At 35.7% G+C, this 21,477-nt stretch overlaps 1 protein-coding gene across 5 annotated transcripts in view; it reads left to right on the top strand.

Moving 5' to 3' along the window:
• The window catches only part of TMEM260 (transmembrane protein 260), a 66,793-nt gene that overhangs the window by 1,457 nt on the left and 43,859 nt on the right, over window positions 1-21,477 (top strand). For all 5 annotated transcript variants that reach the window (XR_015556184.1, XM_087448455.1, XM_087448457.1 and 2 more), the window contains exons 2-3: window positions 4,342-4,373; window positions 5,099-5,250. Coding sequence is in view for 4 of the 5 variants with exons in the window: in XM_087448455.1 (XP_087304581.1) it covers window positions 4,342-4,373; window positions 5,099-5,250 (184 nt within the window). In the remaining variant the exon portion in view is untranslated. The remainder of the gene's footprint in view (window positions 1-4,341; window positions 4,374-5,098; window positions 5,251-21,477) is intronic.

Genomic DNA, 21,477 nt, shown 5'->3' with positions numbered 1-21,477 from the left:
GGCTGCCAACACTTTGAGGGTCCCTGATGTTCCTTTACAAGTCATTACTATTATTCTTTCTTTCAGGTCCTACTGAACAAATGGGAGCAACGTTGCATTAGTATAGTGGGGGATGGAGTTACCGTATTTCCAAGGTTTATGTTAAATAATAGAAATAACTTTACAGTTGTGAGAGTTTTGACATTGGAGAGCATTTCTCAGAGGCTGAGTAGTACTGTACCTTCCCCCCCAAAAAGAAAGCACTGACAGTTACTTACCATGGGTGTTTGAGCCTGAGGTATGGGGATGGGATGAATAATAGTAACTAACACTTATTGAGCACTTACTGTGTGCCAAGTACTGTTCCAAGTACTTTATGTGGATTGTCCTTTTAATCCTCCCAGCTCCTACCCTATGATGTAGGTATTATCAATATCTTCCTTTTATAAATAATAAAAGTAAGGCTCAGCCGTGTCCAGAATCACACAGTTGGAAAGTAGGAGCAGTCAGGAAAAGAACCCAAGTAGATTGACTTTAGAACATGCTCTCTTCACCTTTGCTGTAAATTCTTTGTTAAATCTGTCATCACATATATAGTGATAGTTAAAGTCTATTTAAAATCTATGATTATTGTCTTGTCTTTTTTTTTTTTTTTTTTTTTTTTTTAAAGATTTTATTTATTCATTTTTTCCCCCCAAAGCCCCAGTAGATAGTTGTATGTCATAGGTTCACATCCTTCTAGTTGCTGTACGTGGGACTCGGTCTCGCGTTGGACGGAGAAGTGGTGCCTCGGGGCACGCCCGGGATCCGAACCCGGGCCGCCAGCATCAGAGCGCGCGCACTCAACCGCTAAGCCACGGAGCCGGCCCTTGTCTTGTCTTTATTAATACTGTCTTTTATTTTTCCATAAAGAATAAAGTTATCTCTTCACTTTGAGTTGCCAAACTTTTTAGGTGTTCTGATTTGTTTAGTTTGATGCTGAATATTGGTTGCTTCTAGTATTTTTATGTTCATTTTTGAGAATGATAAATAAACTTTTCCAAGTATTGCCAGTAAAATTTGTATAATCATATCTTTGATAATTTTGTTTATATGTTGAATGTACTGTTCTTGTGTTTATGAAATATATTTTTTATCAATAAACAGAACACATCTGAAAACCAGTATAAAGCATGTATTCCTGAGAAGTCTAAAATTATACTCCATAAATCATCACATTGTATGGCCTTGCCAAAATTATTTTTTGCACCACTTGGTACACATAGTTGATTTATGGGCAGGAGTGCTCATGGTCCCTTGGAGGAGAAGGTGGGAATCTAGCCTTTACTTCTATTTGTTATTCTTGGGAAAAATAAATTAGCTTATATATGTGTTTATATATTTTAAGAATACTGTCTTTAAAAGACTTGATATATGACAATGTAATTGTATAATTACTATAAAATATAATAGAGAGGGAGATGGTTTTTATATAGCTTAAGCATCTGCTAACAACTCTGAGCTTGCCACCCATTTGTGTCCCAGACAAAAAAACTGGTTCTCAAACCTAAATGTACTTCAGAATTGCCTGGGAAGCTTGGGCTCCAATGTCAGAGGTCTTAGTGTAGGTAGGTGTGGGATCTCGTCAAGGAATCTTTAATTTTAAAAAGCATCCAGGTAATTTTGATGCAGGTAACAGTAGGACTTAAATTTTAGGAAACCATAGTGTAAAGAGTTGAGTGAAAGCAAGGACCAAGCTGGCTTTTTTTTTTTTTTTAACTCTTCACTTTCTGTTTTCTCTTTGTCAATTTTAAGAGTTTCTCTTTAGCTTTTTATCAAGGTTACATTTATAGACTTTGAAAAGTAGCCATCCTTTTTCTTTTCCAGGTTCTTTTTTATCTCCTGAGGAAGATTTGCCTTGAGCTAACATCTGTTGCCAATCTTCGTCTTTTTGTATGTGAGCCGCCACCACACCATGGCCGCTGACAGACAGGTGGTGTAGGTCCGCGTCTGGGAAGTGAACTTGGGCCTCCAAAGTGGAGCATGCCGAACTTAACCACGAGGCTGGTCCAGTAGTATCTTTTCTGTTTAGATTTTAGTTTAACATTTGAAAAGAGTTGGTTATGGAAATTTGTCACATTCCAGAATTTTCTTAATACCAACAGAACTCCAGCAAAGAATAGCAGCATATTGACTTTTTAATGGTAAAAAGAAGTAAAGAGAAAACAGGCTATTTTTCTTAATGTTAAATGTAACTAAATACATTTTAAATGCAGGAGAATGAATAGTGACCTTAAAAATTTGAGCTTAACTTTGCTTCATTGAACCTATAGAAATATAAGACCAAAAAACTGATTAAAATAGTTTGGGACTGAAGACACAAGAGCTAACTCATTCTAGAGTAAAACTATAGAATATTTTTGACAGTAGTTATAAAGGGAACAGTTATTTTAAACATTTTTTTCTTTAAAGTGTATAAGAGGGGCTGGCCTGGTGGCATAGTGGTTAAGTTTACATGCTCTGCTCCAGCAGCCTGGGGTTCATGGGTTCAGATCCCAGGTGCAGACCTACACACTGCTCATCAAGCCATGCTGTGGCAGGCATCCCACATACAAAATAGAGGAAGATGGGCACAGATGTTAACTCAGGGCCGATCTTCCTCACACACAAAAAATTACACTAACAAATATGTAAGATACAAAAAGTGCCTTTGGTTTCTAAGGTGATCTTAAGTATCTTCAGAAAACTTAAAAGATGTTCTTCAGTAATAGACTTAGGTGAGCAATACCTGTCTTTGGGTGCCTTTATGGGGCTTCCATGATGCAAGCGGTCATTCACCTAAGATGTGGTGTCTGAGTAGCAAGGATGACAATGTGATAGGTCTTTTTGTAAACCCCTATGTGCAAGGCTTGGATTAGATTCTTTGTGGCCAGAGGAGGGAGAGGGGGTGATGTCTTGACAGGATCCTGAAATGCATAGGATAATATTTTCAACTTAGTGGAAAAGAGAAATGAAAACAACTAATCAGAATATAAGGCAATCTAAATAAATGCAAAATAGAGCAGTTTCAAGCAGGTTCTATGGAGGAGGAAGAAAAGATTAATTCTGGTGGGGGAGGCCCGGGAGAGGTATGTGTAAGGAAAGGTGTCACTGAGAAGGTGACAATTGAACTAGGCCTTGAAGGGTTTAGGAGAGAATGCTGGGTGAGAAAATGAGTGATAAGAGGTGTAATAGACACCAGTCTAGAGGAACAGTGGGTAACAGATTTGACTGAGCTGAGCCTAGGTTTCATGGATATGAGACTTGTGAAGGGACTTGAAGCCATAGAAGGCTTGCACGTCATTGTGAGGATTCTGAACTTCATTCAGTAGGCAGAGAGCAGCCATTGAGAAATTTTAGACTAGGGATATGATCCAACCTTTTTGGGGAGGCTGGGGGTGGCAGTAATAAGTGATTTCAGTATGAAGAGGAGTTGAAGTAGATTGGTCAAAGCTATTACTGTAGTCCTGGCCAGAGAGGGTAAAGGTCTAAATGTGGTTGGAACATTAGAAACTAAAAGAAGAGTATTTATATCTATTGAAGGATAGAAAATGGACATTAATACATTTCCTAATAAATAATAGTAACTTTCATAAATCATCAATTAGTATTAATTTCTTACATTGTACTCTATTACAGTTTACAGGAATGTGTCAGAAATGGTCCCTATGCTCTAAATGCTTAAAATATTAACAAATAGGCATGAGTTACTGCATCATAATTTTAGAAATAATCACTAGTGGTGAGGAATTATAAAGAACAATGTAAATACTATAATGATTAATGGTTTAAAAAAATGTATTATGGTAGTCAGAGCTTACCAAAATAACCTGGAGCTAATAAGCATTTGGCCATTGTTTAAAGCTGTCTAACCTAATTAGTGTAGAGAAGGTATCCAAACGCCAGTTTAGGGCTGAATGGCACATTTTATGGAGTCTCCAAAACTCAGATGTCTGCACATTTTACATATGATAAGGTTGCATCTTTATAGACAGGTTTGGATTAAATTCTTGAGGGATAAGGAGCATATTACACTAATGCTCTGTAAAAGTTTTTATATATTTGCAAGTGTATACAACTTTCAGGAGGGAAAATAAGCATTTTTTTAAAAACTAGAATTGACCTATATTTCCACTGACCAGTTATTAAAAACTATCAAAGATAGTTTATTCAATAAGGGAGAAAATATTCTTAGACTATTTCATGCTGTTAAATCTCTACAGATTTACAGTTTTATCCAGTCAAATTAATGCAAAACCCCAATGCAAGCATTTGGATTTTGAAAACTTTGGAGGAGTGTCATTTTCTAATAGTAATTATTGGTTTTACATTATTTTTTCACAGGGGAACTGATCACAGCTGCACATGAGCTTGGAGTAAGTATTAGTTTTATTGTTTAATCAATGCTCTCATTAACAGTTTTAGGAATTAAGAAAGTTTAATTAAGCATGGAGTAAAGTAGATTAATTTATTTTCTAACCTCAGTTTTTAGTAACTTATAAGTACAGTACATGACAATTTACTTTAAGTTTTAAATCCAATTAAAGTAAATTATAAAGCAAAGCCTTTACCATATATACAGTAGCTGGCTTATTATCACCCCAAATTTTGTATAAGCTATGGAGAATAAAATAAATCGGGTTAACAGTTTTAATAAGTTTATTATTTAATAAACTTTATTATGGTGCATGATCCCTTTAGGCAAGACCTTAGGACTGTCAGCATGGTGGTAATCCGATAGCAGTGTGGTCTTTCAACTTTCTAACCAATACGATATTTCAGAACCTGCTTTTTTTCAATAGCCTTTTAAATGACCCTAATGTACTGTGAACCCAGAGAACAAACTGCTTAAGAACTGACAATGAAATGTGTCACCCTTTCTCTAGGTGACACACCATGTGAGAGACGCTGCCAAATCCACTAAAGAAAATATTTACTTGTATTGGCACAAGAGGATTACAATAGAAAACCACTATTCAAACATTTAGTCATTGGCTCTTAATCTTTATACTTGCCTGAGGAAAGGGCTACTTTTCAATTAAAGCCAGTGTGACTTCCTTTACGAGATGAAAACCTTCTCACTGTTGCTAATTTTTTGTAGGTTGCCCATCCTCCTGGCTATCCTTTGTTCACTCTGGTGGCTCAACTGGCAATTACACTATTTCCTTTTGGTTCAGTTGCCTACCGAGTCAATCTTCTCTGTGGCTTATTTGGAGCAGTAGCTGCATCATTACTTTTTTTCACCGTTTTCAGGTAAAGTAGTTGATTAGTTAAAATTAATTTTGACAAATTGGAGACGTAGCTTTCTGATGGCCCAAGTATATACATTAAAAAAAAAACCTTTTGTTGCTTGGTTTTCATAATCACTCATGTGAATTCACTTTCTTAATTTACAGTAAGTTCATATGCATTTGACCCCCTCAAATGGTGACATAGTTGGTTCTGCTTCATACAATGGAGTGAAGGTGTCACCAGTTCATTATCACAATTCTCTGGTTAGGCAGAACTAATAAGGTTTGTCATTTTATGGAGATGCAGATGGGCCAGTTTAATTCAACAACATGAAGTTCATCTTTTGATAAATGGTAAATATCATTTAATTACTCACAGTATTGCTGGTGGGCAGTTGCCCATTAGATCCAAGCTAATATCAAATTATATTGTGTTCTAAATATGCACATGTGTACTTTTTGAAGTGAAGCTGTTAACTAAGGAAATCAGTTTGGGATGTGGTTTTAGCCGGGTTTCACTTTGTTCCATTATAGCTATAGGGAGGACTGGCAAACTGGACCCCACTTACTTCGTGGTGGAAGGCTTTCTTAGTTTGGAAGGCTACCCTGCTTTTAAAAAACGGGTCATTAGTTTTTTAAACTCATTTGTCTCTGCTGTTTCTGTCTCCTCCATTCTTAACTCAGTCTAACCTATGCCTAAGAGGATTATAGTGAAAAATACAAATTATACTTCCTGCAAAGGGAAAACCAAATTAAAACACTTCTTTCAAAAACTGTTGCAGGTTTTATTATAAAAACAAATAATTTTTGTATGTGAATATGTATAATTTGAATAGCCAATTTCAGATGTCTTTTTTGGAGACTAATGTTTTTATTTGTGTTAGTCACAATATTGCCCTTTGGCTAAATTCTTCCTAAATTCTCTTTTAATTATTTATGGAAACGTAAAAGTTAACATAATTATGACTCTAACGCTTACTTTTAAATCTATTTGTGGAAAGCTTCCAGATTCAAATGTTATAATTGTTGATCATTTACTAAATTTTTACCTACATCATTTAATTTGTTTCTATTTCAGTCTTATAGGTTTTCAGTAATAGCCAAATCTTTAAGTATGAAATTTTTAAAATAACATCTCTGCTTGGATTGATTAGTTATGAATACCTTCTTTTTCTAATTGATTAGAATAATCTTTGTTAGAATTGTTTCCTCTGAATCTTTTATAATGAGGAATGTCATTATTGTCTTTGAGAGACAAACTAATCTTTCTTATTTTTAAATATCTAAGTTGAAATTTAGAACTTACCTGTTCTGTATTGAATGTATGAGTTATTAATTTTTACAAGACATTAAAGACAAAGACAGTTAAAGAAAATTAATACTTGTAGGTATTTTGATGGTTTATCTGTATTTTAAAAGATCATTTCTATAGTATATACATATATTTAAATGCTGTGTGGATATAAATAGCTCTTATGCAAATAAAGCAATCAGTTTTCTAAAACTGTCCCATGTTTTTCAATATATTAATTGTTGATGCCATTCCACATGAAAACCACTGTAAAACTTGTACATAAAAATCTTTATCTCTACAGAATCCAAATAGCTTTGGACAATAATTTTCCTTTGAGTTTTCCACATTTTAATATAGCTTTTATTGTTATGTTTGATTCTAATAGGTTTTAGATTAGCACACTAGCCTGTGACCCTTTTCTTTTAATATATAGTCTTAATGATAAATTTGTGTTCTTGCTGACATATGTTTTAAATCAAAAACTCTTCATATGACTAAACTGGATATTTGAGTGGTTTTAGTAATATAGTACTTTGGAAAAGTTGCTTTCTTTCAGAAAAGGGATCTAACAATATTATCTCTTACAAACATTTTAATATGAAAATACTTCATTATTTTGAATACAAATAATTGACAAGGTACACGTCCTTTGGGAGCAACCTAGTTCAAGTGGCAAATCTGTTTTGTCAAACAATAGACACCCTTCAGGAAAGAGCAAGCCATCTCTATGGTAATAGGACTAACAGTAGCCTATTGATTGAGTGGAAGAAGACATTATACAATGTCAGCTGGCTTGTTACAATTTCATTTGTTGTATGACCTGAACTTAACCTTTAAAACCTTTCTTCTGTGAATATAAACCCAACAGCAGGACAGTTTTTGTACGGCCGTTGCAGTAACGGGTTTTTTCCAGCCCCAGCATACAGTAAATGTATTCCTTTACAGGTTGACTCCTTTATCAGAATTTGTTTAGGAGACATTTCGCTTACTTGATTCATTTACAGACAAAATCGTCATTCCATTTTGTTGTTGAATATTGAAGGCTTTTGATCCAGGAAACAGTTTTATTCTTTCTTTCCTCCATCACTTAAGAGAACATTACTGTACATGTAGGATTAGTGCTGAGTGGTGTGCAGTAAATTAATTCTTTTAACAGGTTTAGTTTTTTTTTTCAGGTAATTGTTCACATAGCATTCACTATATTTAGCTCTTGGGGTGGACATAAAGACCTTCTATACCTTTTAAACAAAGATTGTGTTTCCAAAGCAAATTTCTGTTTAAATGTGTTGATGTAAAAAGCTCTATTTTTTTCGGTAAACATGACTTAGACTGAAAGAACAATTTATTCGTTGTTGCCAATTACTATGTAATTTTTGCTTTTCTTGGATCTTTCTCTTGCTTTTAAAAGCCGTAAGATGTCATTAACACTGCATTTTTTTGTCAGTCTTTCCTAATGGTTGGCAATAACTCTTTTATATTTGCTTTGCCCTAATGTAGAAAGCATATGAGTAAAACAGCACATTGAAAGCTGTATGTGTCACTGTAGTTTATTGAATTAAAAATAGTAAGATTGTAGTAGTTGTTTCTGTGTGTATTTATTTATGTATTGTCCCTTTCAGGGGTATTTTTAAGCATGCATTATATTAAGGGAGTATAATCTAATATATTTCATTTATATGAAATAGTATTCATTTTATTAACGTGTACATGTATGCATTTAAGACTATGTAATACAGTTAGTGATTTATAGGAACTGGGAATTTCTCTTTTAAGGCCATTGAAGTAAATGATTTTTAAGTTTGACAGTATGATATTTAAAGTGTCGTATTTGAAATTCACAAATCCTGTTAATACAAAATAAAAAAGTTGTAGATGATATAAATCACTAATATGAACACCATTTAGCATTGCCTAGTACTTGAATTTGAAACTTATTTTCTAAGAAACGTCAAACCAAGTCCCACAGACTGAATAAGGAAGGACTGAAATCACTATCGTGAAGCGCCACCATGCTTGCGTTTCCTATGTTCTGCTGTCACTAAAAGAGAATAGGGCATGTTGATAGCATTGTATAAAATTTCTTTACCTGAGGGAAGATTTAAGTTACTGAGGATCTCAGATGAAGGCATATCTCGTATCGTTTATTTTGGTAGTTACAGGGCAGGTGATATATTCTCAACAGGCTTGAGAGTCAGCAAATCCTTTTCAAACTATTATGGGCCAAATGGAACTACAGACAGATTCATCTAATAGTATTTGTTGAGCACTCATATGAATTGAAAGTAAAATTGTTTTAGTTTGTTTTTTTTTTTAAGATTTTATTTATTTATTTATTTTTCCCCCAAAGCCCCAGTAGATAGTTGTATGTCATAGCTGCACATCCTTCTAGTTGCTGTATGTGGGACACGGCCTCAGCATGGCCGGAGAAGCAGTGTGTCGGTGCGCCCCCGGGATCCGAACCCAGGCTGCCAGCAGCGGAGCGCGCACACTTAACCACTAAGCCACGGGGCCGGCCCTGTTTTAGTTTTTATAATCAAAATTCTGTGCTTCTTTTAAAGAAAGTAAGACAAAGTCAGTTTTTCAAATATTTTTTCTAAAAGGCACTGTTTCAGGAAACCTCCATAAAAAAACTCTAATACCATTAACATTGTACACTAAGAAATCAGATCTCTTAATGTCAAGCAGGTTACGTAGAATATATGAATATTAAGAATAATTAAAGGTATATTGAAACTATGCTTGCTTACTACGAAGAACTTACAATCAATTACAGTAATATTTAAATATCTTCTGGCAGATTGTTTTGTGCCAGTATTCTATTTATGGGGTATTTTATTTTTTATAAGTTATATATTTGTAAACATTATGCTGCTGCTAAAAATTAATTTGATCGCACTTTTGGAAAAGGAACACTTGATTCTGAGCACTGTGTCTGCTATTCTTATAGCTTCAGCTAAGATTCCATTCAATAAAGAATAGAAAATTAAAATACCTTAGAGAATGTTGAATCTCCTGCTTAAGGGACGTTTGGATTTTCCAGCTCAAAGAGTATTTTAGATTATTGCCATAGAGAACAATGTGAAGCTCTTCCTAATTTCAGAGCTAACTGTGCATAAGTAACAAATAGTCACCAAGTTTTTGTAGTTGAAGAAGAATGGAAAGTACTGGGGCATTAATTTCCATTCAGGAGAATATCTGTCTTGATCCCTGGTTAATTGATCATATATTTCTCTCATACTTGTATTAAAATTGCATTGACTGGGACTGGTTGAGCATATTAAGAGCTTGGTTCATTTGCATTTTCTTATAAGTAGAGGAACATATTAGGCTCAAATAGCAGCACTTCATTTTGAAGGGGAAAAAGCAGGGCAAAAACTCTTAAGACTGTAGAGTCTTTTCTGACAGCTAGTCAGAGTTAGAATTAGTTCAAGGAAATGTTAATAATGCACTGCCTGGCCTAATCCCTTTGATATCACCAGGTATCCTCCTGTTCATGGGTTAATTGCTTTAAAAGCGGAGGCAATATTCTGAGCGGTGGGCCGCTTCACCTTTTCACAGCTGTTACCATTGAGTGACAACTAAATCCCATGTGTAAGATGAGGAAGAGCTCAATCTCCAATTGGGAGAAAATTTATGTAAACCACAATCCCTTCAGAATGTGCGGAAGTCATAGACTTTCTTGATTTACTCTGCTTTTCCCAGAAAGCTCTATTGTTCACTTTCCTAAGTCCCATCAACCCTTTGTAGCAGAATATCACAGCGGCAGCAGATAGCTTGAAATATATAAATGCTATCATAGCTCTGATTAATAGCAGTGCTTATGAGTCAAGTCTGATAACAGTGCAGCTCTCCACTCAATTTCAGATACTGCTAATGGAATCTGTCTTCTCCAATTGTAATATGAGAAGGCCTAATTTGCCATGGAGCTTGGAGCTGTCACCAGTAGGGGATTGTGGGGTCAGATGGGAGCTGCCAGGTTTTTGCCCTGCAGCTTGTATCTCTCACTTTGAATAGAGCAGCCCCCTGCCTGCCAGTTAGCTGATAGGCCGCCGTGGGGTTTATGCCACTGTATACAATAGGAAAGGGCTACATAGGCTGACTTTATAATTGTGAAGCTAGCTCATATTTCCACAGCTACTGTGCTGCATAATTTCTAATAAGTGGTTTTAACAAATGTCAGATTATGAAAAGTTTCCTCAATTACAAAAACTTATAAAACATTTAAATTGCTAAATCTGTTTCCTGCCGAGATTTTGCCCCTGGAACTAGTCATCAGTCATTATGGCCATAATAATAAATGCATATATTTCTTAAAATTACGAATAAAATTATAGATCATAACGCACAGAGATTTGCAGCTTTTCAAAACTACAAAAATAGAAAACAGTCTTAATGAACTGAAATATTAAGATATATTTCATAACTTTGCATAATAATACTACTTAATATTAAATCTCTATTGTTTATTAAGTTGGTTAGTGTTGCTGATGAAAGTAGTTTAATACCCTCATTCTGTTAATTTTCGTCATTTGGATCTTTTAGGTTTACTTCATATACTTTTTAAAAAATTATGCAGCATCTTCTAAGTTTTGAGTTAAAAAGAACCTAGTGTGATGCGTTGGCCTGTGCCTTTGAGAATAATATGCTGGAGTATACTTTTAACGAATTTCGGTTTTGTTACTGAATACAAAATACACTGTCAAGATTGAGTAACAAGCTAATCGTGAGATCTTGTGTGTTTTTAAACATTTCAAACAAAATTGATAAAAATCTATAATTTGGGAGTTATTTTAAACTAGGCTGTGCCTTAAGAAGATATTGCCTCCCATTGTGCAAGTTATTTGATGTACCATGAAAATTTAGTAAAATGTAAAGTAAATGATGGTGATTCCTATAAAGCCCAACTCTGTTTTTCTTTTAGATATTCAGGTATAAGTTGATGGGATATAATAAAATGAATTGTTCTAAACCTTAAATAGCTCTTCTCATTTATTGGTTAATGCAAAAATCTTACTTCTAATGGAAATTGTGTGATTACATTTTATTTATGGAAGCTAGTCATAATCTTATTCCTTCCATTTCAGTTGTGCTTTTTTTCCTTTTTGAAGGCTTTTAAATTTTTTCCTCAATTTTATTTAGTGGTTTTAAATCAGGAATAATATTTTGTACTTTTCCTTTTAGTGTACTGATAGTTGATATTTATGTAGCTAAAAATTCAGAGTAGAACAGTTTTTTCTTTTTGATTGAATCGCATGAAAGAGAACAAACCTTGGTAGGATTTTATCTGGAGTGAAAGTAAATTTTTATTAAATGTGGGGAAAAGGGCTTACTTGCAAATTTATTAAAGATGTAAGTGTTTTACACTTTTTTAGGTATGACGGTGGCTTCAGAGATATAATTTTAATATACCATGTTCTAAATTACTGATTTACATTCATTAGGTCTAAACTTGAAAATGATAAGAAAAAGTTTAGATTCTACTGCTGTGTAAATGGCCACAGACTGCAATTTGCCCTAAGAGTACCTGGCACATATTAGATGCTCAATATGCATTTGTTGAAAGAGGGTTGAGTGAACTCCCACCAAAAGAGAGAGGTTCAGTGGTATACTTTTCTTTGTAGTTGCTTAGCTTCCCAGTTTGACCATTCTCCAGGTGCACTGAAGAGATAAATATATGCATGTTGATTATGTGAATGAGCCAGAAGGTAACATTTATATAATTTTCATGAATAAGACCCAGAAAGATAAGAATTTGGAAGGATGAGGGTGGTAGATTTGCTATTAGTTGTATCCTGCTTTACCATACTTCTTCCCTGTAATCCGTTGCATTTTTTTAGTCATCAATATGAGTTGACAGTAATTTATTTAACAGTAATGTTCAGATGCTGCATCGTGGGCCTTCCTACACAATTCTACTTACTTCAAGTAGGAGTTTTCAGTGTAGACAGAGGGTAGTGTACCCTCCATGTTGGGTTCTTTGCATGCAAGTAATATCGAAGACAAATACATTCATGAATTTTATGAGGCACATCAAATGTGTGTTCTGAAAGAATTTCAGGTTTCTGTTATTTGCCTTTTGATTGAGGGTTAGACAAACATGTGACTGCACATGAAAATCAAATACTGTGTAGTAGAAAGAAAAATATACCTTATCATCAATAGCAAACCTGTGTCAATGGTGTACATTGTAACCTCCTGATTTATCCATTGTGTCAACAGATGAATAGTATTCCATCAGTGAGAAAACCACTGCACAATCAGTACTTGTCTTAGGAATCTTATCTAGGGCTCATAAAATTTGTGGACCAAAAAGAAAGCAGTTAAGGTTTTTTTGTGTGTGTGTGAGGAAGATCAGCCCTGAGCTAACATCTGCCAATCCTCCTCTTTTTGCTGAGGAAGACTGGCCCTGGGCTGACATCTGTGCCCATCTTCCTCCACTTTATATGGGATGCTGCCACAGCATAGCTTGACAAGTGGTGCATTGGTGTGTGCCTGGGATCCGAACTGCCGAATGCCGGGGCTGCCGCAGTGGAGTGCGTGCATTTAACCGCTTGCGCCACTGGGCTGGCCCGAAAGCAGTTAAGATTTAACCATGGAATTCTGAGCCTCGCATTAGTTAGGCTGCTCTTAATGGTATCACATATCTCTCATCCTAGTGGAGAATGGCTGTCATTTGCATTATCTGGGTGAGATTTTAGACACTTGACCACCCTTCTCATACTATCTATCACACTCTTGGTTTATCTTTCCTCATCGCCTAACCACTGTGCTCTCCTGGAATGTGAACTACATGATTTTAGTGTGAACCCAAATAAAAAGCAATTAGGAAGATTTATTTACTGGAATGTAACATATTATGTATTTATTTATATAAAATAAAACATACTTCAATGACTTTTAGATTGATATTTTGAATCATCTGTATCATTGCCTTGCTCTGTTAGTGTGAGACCTTGAAAATTGAGCATACCTCTCTAAGAGGGTAAAAACTTGATTTTGATTGTTAGTATTGGCATGTGACTATCTTTTACAATACAGTGGTTGTGTTATTAAAATTATTATTGTGTTTGAAGTGCGTGATCTTTATATAGCCTCGTAAGATGTTATCTTTCTATAGTCAAGTTAGATTCTAAAAATATATATTTCATTTGAAGAAATGTCTTCTTTGACCTCCTTTGAGGCTCTATGAAAATTAGATGCAAATGGAAAACATTTTTTCTCATATTATATCTAACTCATCATAAGGTGTTCTTAAGTTAAAGTAAAAAATACTTTAGACTATTTTCCAATTGTATTAGAGAGTTCTGGTGATAAGAGTTCTCATTTTATTCACAACCTCATTTGAATTTCTCTTTTTCTCCAGTTTATTAGTTTGGTTGAAGTAGTTTCATCAATTTCAGTAGAAAAATATACGTCTTTTAATTTTAATGAGCTAATTTTAAGATGCCACTTTAGCACGTTAAGTGTAAATAAAATTAATTCCTTAGTTGCTTTTTAAAAAATAATAACTAAGTATATTTATTCAAAAAAAACCCCAAAAATTGAAAGTAGGACTCCTGAATTGCCAGGTGAAAACACAATCGTGTTTTTGATTGTGTCATTTTTATTTGAAAAAAAAATCAGACTTAGTCTATGGGTAGCTGACAGTTGTTTTGTCTTATTTGGGAGGTACTTCTATTTATAGTCCATCTGTACATTAGACTTTATGGATGATACCAAACAGCTTGTTGTGTTGTTTCAGAACAACAATTTCATTTAAAATTCATGTTTAAACAATAATGTTATGTTGAATATTCCTTCTGTATATTTTTACAAGAAAGATTACTTACCAGAAATTTGAGGTATCAATTCATTTAACAGTATTTAGGCAGTCAGATTTATGAGTAGTGTTTCACTCAACCTATATAATCTAATTCTGCCAAGAAAATTTAAAATATATGTTGTAGCCTTTTTAGGGAAAAAAAAATTTGTAGAATGTGTATTCTCATTAGAATTATTCCCAAAAAGAGCTAGATTACTGGGCCAGCCCTGGTGGCCTAGTAGTTAAGTTCAGCACGCTTCTCTATGGTGGCCAGGTTTGGTTCCCTGGGCACGGACCTACACCATTCTTCTGTGAATGGCCATGCTGTGGTGGCAGCCCACATACAAAAAAAAGAAGATGATTGGCAGCAGATATTAGCTCAGGGCAAATCTTTCTCAGACGGAAAAAAAAAGTTAGATTACAATTATTTGTCTAATCACTCACTCTGGGGCACCTTCATTGAGAGGGTTAGTCATTGGCAAACTTATAAGATACCAAAGGCCCAGCAATCAAAACAGACAGTGGGTTAATTGGAGGCTCTAGGAATTCTGTAGATTCATTACTTTTTTAAAAAACTGATAAACAGAAAATAAAAGAGCTTGCTCAGTCACCTTGTTTGCTTAACGCAATTAAGACTAGATTCACCTTCAGACATACTCATCAATATAATCTTTGCAGCGTCATTTAGTTAAGTCTTCTGCACATTTAATGTCTTTTTCTGTCTCAAATTTGCAGTGGCTTATTCATATGGAAAGTTCATTGATATTTAGCTCAATAAGACATAAGATGGAAACTTTGAGGTATTTTATTTGAAATTTCACAAAAATTTGAGAAAATACAAAAAACGTTCTTTTACACATCAGTATGCAAAAGGCAATATGAGTAACTGTGAAGCTTCTATATTTTATTATTCCCTTTGAAATATTTATGTTATAGACAAGAAATAAATCAAGTAATATGAAAAAAATGCTTTTTAAGTAAATTATTATTTCTATATTCTTGCCAAAAGAATATTTAAACACTTGAATTAAAGTACAGAATGATGAAGAGATTGTTGCTTAGTTTCTATAAGATATACCCATATGGATATCACTTTATTTAAAAAAGAATCAATGTAATACAATCAAAATGAATCTTTAATTTTTCCCTTAATTTCATTTGTTACTAAGACACCACTTTTATAACATTAAAGGACAGCAGTGATAAAGGACATGGTTCTTAAAAGAAACAAAATTTACCCCAATACCAAGACATCTTTTCTTTCAATTTTCGAAAAAAGATTAGTTTCTAAATAATAGCATAAGTAATTTTATAAAGCATTATTTGGAAATGGTTGGACTTAGGGTGAGGTAATTAGAAACCATTGCTATTTGGAGAGCGTTAAAAACTACAGATGAATTTTGTCTGAAATAAAAATAGATATATATAGGTGGGAACATTTAGTTTTTAAAAAAATCAAATAGCTTTTCTAGGGACACACATACACGTACACATATGTATATGTATATATAAACTGAGATATACTTTTAATTTTAAAAATGCACTAATATGCTGGCGTGGCAATCCAGTGGTATCAATAGTCCAAAAATAATTCTATTTTTTTGTAATACATTATTTAGAGAATTTTAAGTTCCTCAAATCTGGTTTCCTTACTATGCTTTGATGAGTTTACAGTTAAAATTTTCTATTCTTCAGGATCATATTTTTTTAGAAATATAGAAAAAACTGTCTACTCAGTACCCATTTAATACCTTTAATTTAATGAGAATCTGAAGAAGGGGCAACCACCCTAGTCTTGCGAAAGTACTTAGGGAAAACTTCCTGGAAAGGTGATGCCTATTCTGAGTTGTAGACAATAAGTGACAGTTGGCCAAGTGAACACAAAACAGTGCTCCAGATACAGGGAGCTTCATGTGCAAAGAAACCCAGAGGTGGAGGAGAAACAGCTTGTAAGTACAGGAGCTTACAAGTCTTTTAGTGTTGCTGGAACACCATGTTTGAGATGGGTTATGTACAAAAATGAAGCTACAAGTAAGCTAAGACCAGATCATAAAAGGACTCGTCTATCATGAGGAGGAGCTTGTAATATGCTTCATAATCAAAGAGGAGTCATTAAAGGGTTGGAGGCAGAAAAGTGCAACATGGGATGTTTTAGACCCCTCACTCTGATGGCAGTGGTGGGCCTAGGACTGGAGTCAGACAGCACACAAAGCTGTTGCTTCGGTGTCAGGCTGAGGCGATGGTAATAGCTGAGACGAGGCAGTGGCAGTATGGGTGGAGAGAAGAGGATGAATTTTTAAAATGTTTATGAAGTAAAATTGGCAAGATGTGATATGTTCAAAAGGGGGAGGAGCTTTGGTGATGACTCCTAGGTCCCTAACTCAAGCTAGGTAGATAAGGAAAATCACTAAGATGGAGAACACAGGAGAAGGAATCATTTTAGAGGAGAGGATGAGAAATTAATTTTGACAGTGAGGTTCTGTGGGACATCCAGAGTTGGGGTGGCTTTGTGGTGAGGTGTACAACAGTCAGGTGGAGACGTGTAAGTCTGAAATAAGGGAGAGGCAGTGCTGGAGACAGATTTGGTTTTTCAGTTTGTAGTTGGCAGTTGAAATCAAGAGAGTGGATAAAAGCCACCCAGGCAGAGTATGTAGAGTGAGAACAAATGCCCGAGAATGAAATCCTGGGAAACACTGGCTTTAAAGGAGTTAATGGAAGAAGAGGAGCTATTCGGAGAAAACACAGGAAGAAGATCCAGAGCCACAGAAGGAAAACCAGAGGGATCTGGGGTCCCAGATGTCAACTCAGTAGAATGATAACGTGGCAGAGAGGTCCCAAAAGCCTGTCGTATTTGACAGGTAGATGGTCACTGGGTGCTAATTCAGTGGAGTGCTAGGGAGAGAACGGAGGGTAGAGGCTGCAGATGTGGACAGTGTGAGGCAATACTGAGCCTGGCCATGACCCTGCAACTTGTCTTCATGAAATCATCCTTGACGTCAGCTTGCTCTTTAGTCATTTATCTCTGCCTCGATAAGATGAAATGAAGCATGCTCAGATAACGTAATATGCCTTGAACAATTTGATGAGACTGCCTACGTATAGCGTCAGGGAATGAGTTGAAGACCTTCTCCAAAGTCTTCAGAAAGTCCTCATCCTTACCATTGCTGACATCATCCTTTGACTTGTCAACAAGTCAGAGACTCAGCTTGCTGTGTCCTGATGTGGGATATCACATCTCCCAGTTAGCATGTGTGTGATGTGGCACAGGGCCGCACACCTGTCTTCCTACATTGCATTCACCCTGCACTTATTAATCTATGATGTACTGCTTGTCTTTCAGGACAGATACTTAGTTTTTTTGTTTTTGTTTTTTGGTCTTATTTGGACTCTTTACCTACGCGTACACATTTTATTTATTTTATTTTTTATTTATTTATTTTTATTGTGGCAACATTGGTTTATAACATTGTATAAATTTCCGGTGTACATCATTATACTTCTGTTTCTGCATAGATTATATCATGTTCACCACCAAAAGACTAATTACAGTCCATCACCACACACATGTGCCTAATCATCCCTTTCGCCCTCCTCCCTCCCCCCTTCCCCTCTGGTAACCACCAATCCAGTCTCTGTCTCTATGTGTTTGTTTGTTGTTGTTGTTATCTTCTACTTATGAGTGAGATCATACAGTATTTGACCTTCTCCCTCTGACTTATTTCACTTTGCATAATACCCTCAGTGTCCATCCGTGTTGTCACAAATGGCTGGATTTCATCGTTTCTTATGGCTGGGTAGTAATCCATGGTGTATATATGCCACATCTTCTTTATCCATTTGTCCCTTGATGGGCACTTAGGTTGCTTCCAAGTCTTGGCTATTGTGAATAATGCTGCAGTGAACACAGGGGTGCATGTATCTTTACGCATTGGTGTTTTCATGTTCTTTGGATAAATACCCAGCAGTGGAATAGCTGGATCATATGGTAGTTCTATCCTTAATATTTTGAGAAATCTCCATACTGTTTTCCATAGTGGCTGTACCAGTTTGCACTCCCACCAGCAGTGTATGAGAGTTCTCTTCTCTCCACATCCTCTCCAACACTTGTTGTTTCCTGTGTTGTTAATTATAGCCATTCTGACGAGTGTGAGGTGATATCTCATTGTAGTTTTGATATGTATTTCCCTGCTAGTTAATGATGTGGAACATCTTTTCGTGTGCCTCTTGGCCATCTGTATATCTTCTTTGGAGAAACGTCTGTTCAGGTCTTCTGCACAGCAAAGGAAACCATCAACGAAATGAAAAGACAACCTAACAATTGGGAGAAGATATTTGCAAACTGTATATCTGCTAAGGGGTTAATCTCCAAAATATATAGAGAACTCATACATCTGAACAGCAAAAAAACTAACAACCCAATTAAAAATGGGCAAAAGACCTGAACAGATACTTAGTTTTAATGAAAATCCTGTGATTTGGAGAATAGCTTTATTAAACTCTTTTCCATCATGGGCTGGTTTCAACAGTAGAGTACAGTGTGGCTTAATGGGCCTATTCTATCCTTTATTGATTTGATGTCCCTTTCTCCAACCCACTCTCCACACCCTGGCATGACTTTAGCTTTCAGTTCACTCATTTCCTTGATGCCCATACACTTGTCTTTCATTTAAATGAGACCTAGAACCCTTTGCTCATCCTTTTTATCTCCTCCATCAGCCCCCTGCTGTCTTTACTTCCTTCCCTATCCAATGTATCATTACTTTAACTCCCTTTCCCTCTTGTACTTCTCTCCTACCTACCTAGTAAAGCACCTAACCCTGGCTCCATCCACCCTCTCCACGCTTGACTCAGGCTGCTGCAGACCTTTCCACAGCCGTGCAGAGTGATGCTGCTGCTCCATACCCACCGTCTCTGCAGTCTTCAGCCTCAGCTGAGCATCTGTTGCTTCCTACAAATCCTTATGTATCCCTCCTTAGCTTGCAGACTTTCCACAACAGATGTTTCAGATCTACTTTTCTTAATCCACTAGTTTGTATGTTATATGGTTGGTAAATGTTGATTAATTCTGAATCTTAGCATAAAGCAAACTTTTAAAGGCAGTGGGTCAAAATATGTGCATTGTAAGGGACATTCACGGTTTGATTTATAAAAGGCTGTTGAAATCAAAGAAATTCATACAGACTTAGCCTATATGCATTATTTTATGAAAAACATAAATAGTAAAATGATGAGGTCTCCAAAATGTTTCACATTCTATATATTCTCTGTATAGATGCACACATAACTTTCTGCTCTTAGGCATACTGCTCTCTCTTCTATTTTCCACAAAGCTATGACAACTTCAGCATTTATTTTCAGAATTTCCTCACAGAGTTTCTCTTGAAAACTTAATAGAAATAATAAAGAGGGAAAGCAGATTGTTTCAGTCAGGATTCTTGGTTGCAAGCAATTGACTCTGGCTGTGTTCAGCAGAAAATAAACGTATTAGAAGGAACTTGGGAGGAACCCTACAACTCAATGATAAAAAGACCAATAACCCAATTTAAAAATGGGCAAAGGATCTGAATAGATATTTCTCCAAGGAAGATATACAGATAGCCAAAAGCACTTGAAGAGATGCTTGACATCATTAGCCATTAGGGAAATGCAAATCAAAATCTCAATGAGATACCACTTTATACCCACTAGGATGGCTAGACTCAAAAAGTCAGATAACAAGTGATCACTAGGTTGTGGAGAAATCAGAACACTCATCCTCATCCACTGCTGGTGGGAATGTAAAATTGTGCAGCCACGTTGGAAAACAGTCTATCAGTTCCTCAAACAATTACACAGAGTTGCCATATGACCCAGCAATTCCACTTCTAGGTATATACCCAAGAGAAATGAAAACATATGTCCACACAAAAACTTGTTCAAGAATGTTTATAGCAGCTTTATTCATAATAGCCAAAAGGTGGAAACAACCCAAATATCCATCAGTGGAAGAATGGATAAGCAAAATGTGGTGTATCTATATAGTGGAATATTAATTCATCCATAAAAAGGAATGAAATACTGATACATGCTATAAGTTGGATGAACCCAGAAAACATTGTGCTAAGTGAAAGAAGCCAGTCACAAAAATCCACATATTGTGTAATTCCATTTATATGAAAGTCCAGAAGAGGGAAATCTATACAGACAGAAAGTAGATTAGTGATTGTTTAAAGCTGGGATGGGATTAGGGATGGGAGTAGGGAGGTGATAGCTAAAGAGGATAGGATTTCTTTTTGAGGTGATGATAATGTTATAAAATTGACTGTGATGATGGTTGCCCATATCTGTAAATATACCAAAAACCTTTAATGGTACACTTTAAATGGGTGCATTGTATGGTATATGAATTATATCTCAATAAAGCTGTTTTTTCACAAAAGGAAAGATCAAGTCTAGAATTGTAAAAAAAAAAAAAAAAAAAAAGGAAAGGAAGGAAGTTGGAGATCTCACAGAATTTCTGGTGGGGCTGGGTTACCAGGCTCTGAGTCTAAAACGTCCAGAGTCCTAGGCAGGTATGTTCTAGTGAAACGACCGCTGCTGCCACCTCTGGGCACCGGACACCCCAGCTTCCACCTCCAACACTGACCTGGATTCTGAACATTGCCCCTGAAAGTGCTGCCATCGTTGTCTATGGAGATGGCACATTAACGCCACCAGCCGTGTCTGAATGGATTTTGTCCCCATCCCTGCCTCTTTGCCTCAGGAATTTCCAATTCAAAAAATGCAGCGAGTGCTTCTGACAGGCAGAGCCCAGGCCATACACCTATGCTGTACCTGCAAGGGAGACTGGAAAGTATCTTGTGTTTTCAGCATGTATAATAGGAAGAGGCTGTGCCTCATAAGCTGGGTATCCCTCAAGCATAGAAAGGGATTTTAGATGCTGAGTAGCAAAACAAAAAACAAAACAAAAGATCCACTAGTCTTTTTGTTCAATTTTATATTAGGACTGCAACCCAAATTCCTATACTTAGTCTGATTTCTAAGCAAGCTCATTTGAGATGCTAAAAAGATCAAGATTATAGGTTTGATTTCCATGACTGGTTTTATAATCAGTTAGTTACTTTCTCTTTTATAACCTTACTCAGCAGTCTCACAAATTATTTCCTGATACCAAG

This window comes from Ceratotherium simum, chromosome 24, assembly GCF_057802395.1.
Source record: "Ceratotherium simum simum isolate JZ-2026a chromosome 24, ASM5780239v1, whole genome shotgun sequence".
Taxonomy (NCBI): Eukaryota; Metazoa; Chordata; class Mammalia; order Perissodactyla; family Rhinocerotidae; genus Ceratotherium; species Ceratotherium simum.
The sequence above is the reverse complement of the archived record's forward strand: the minus strand, read 5'-3'. Positions and strand labels throughout refer to the sequence as shown.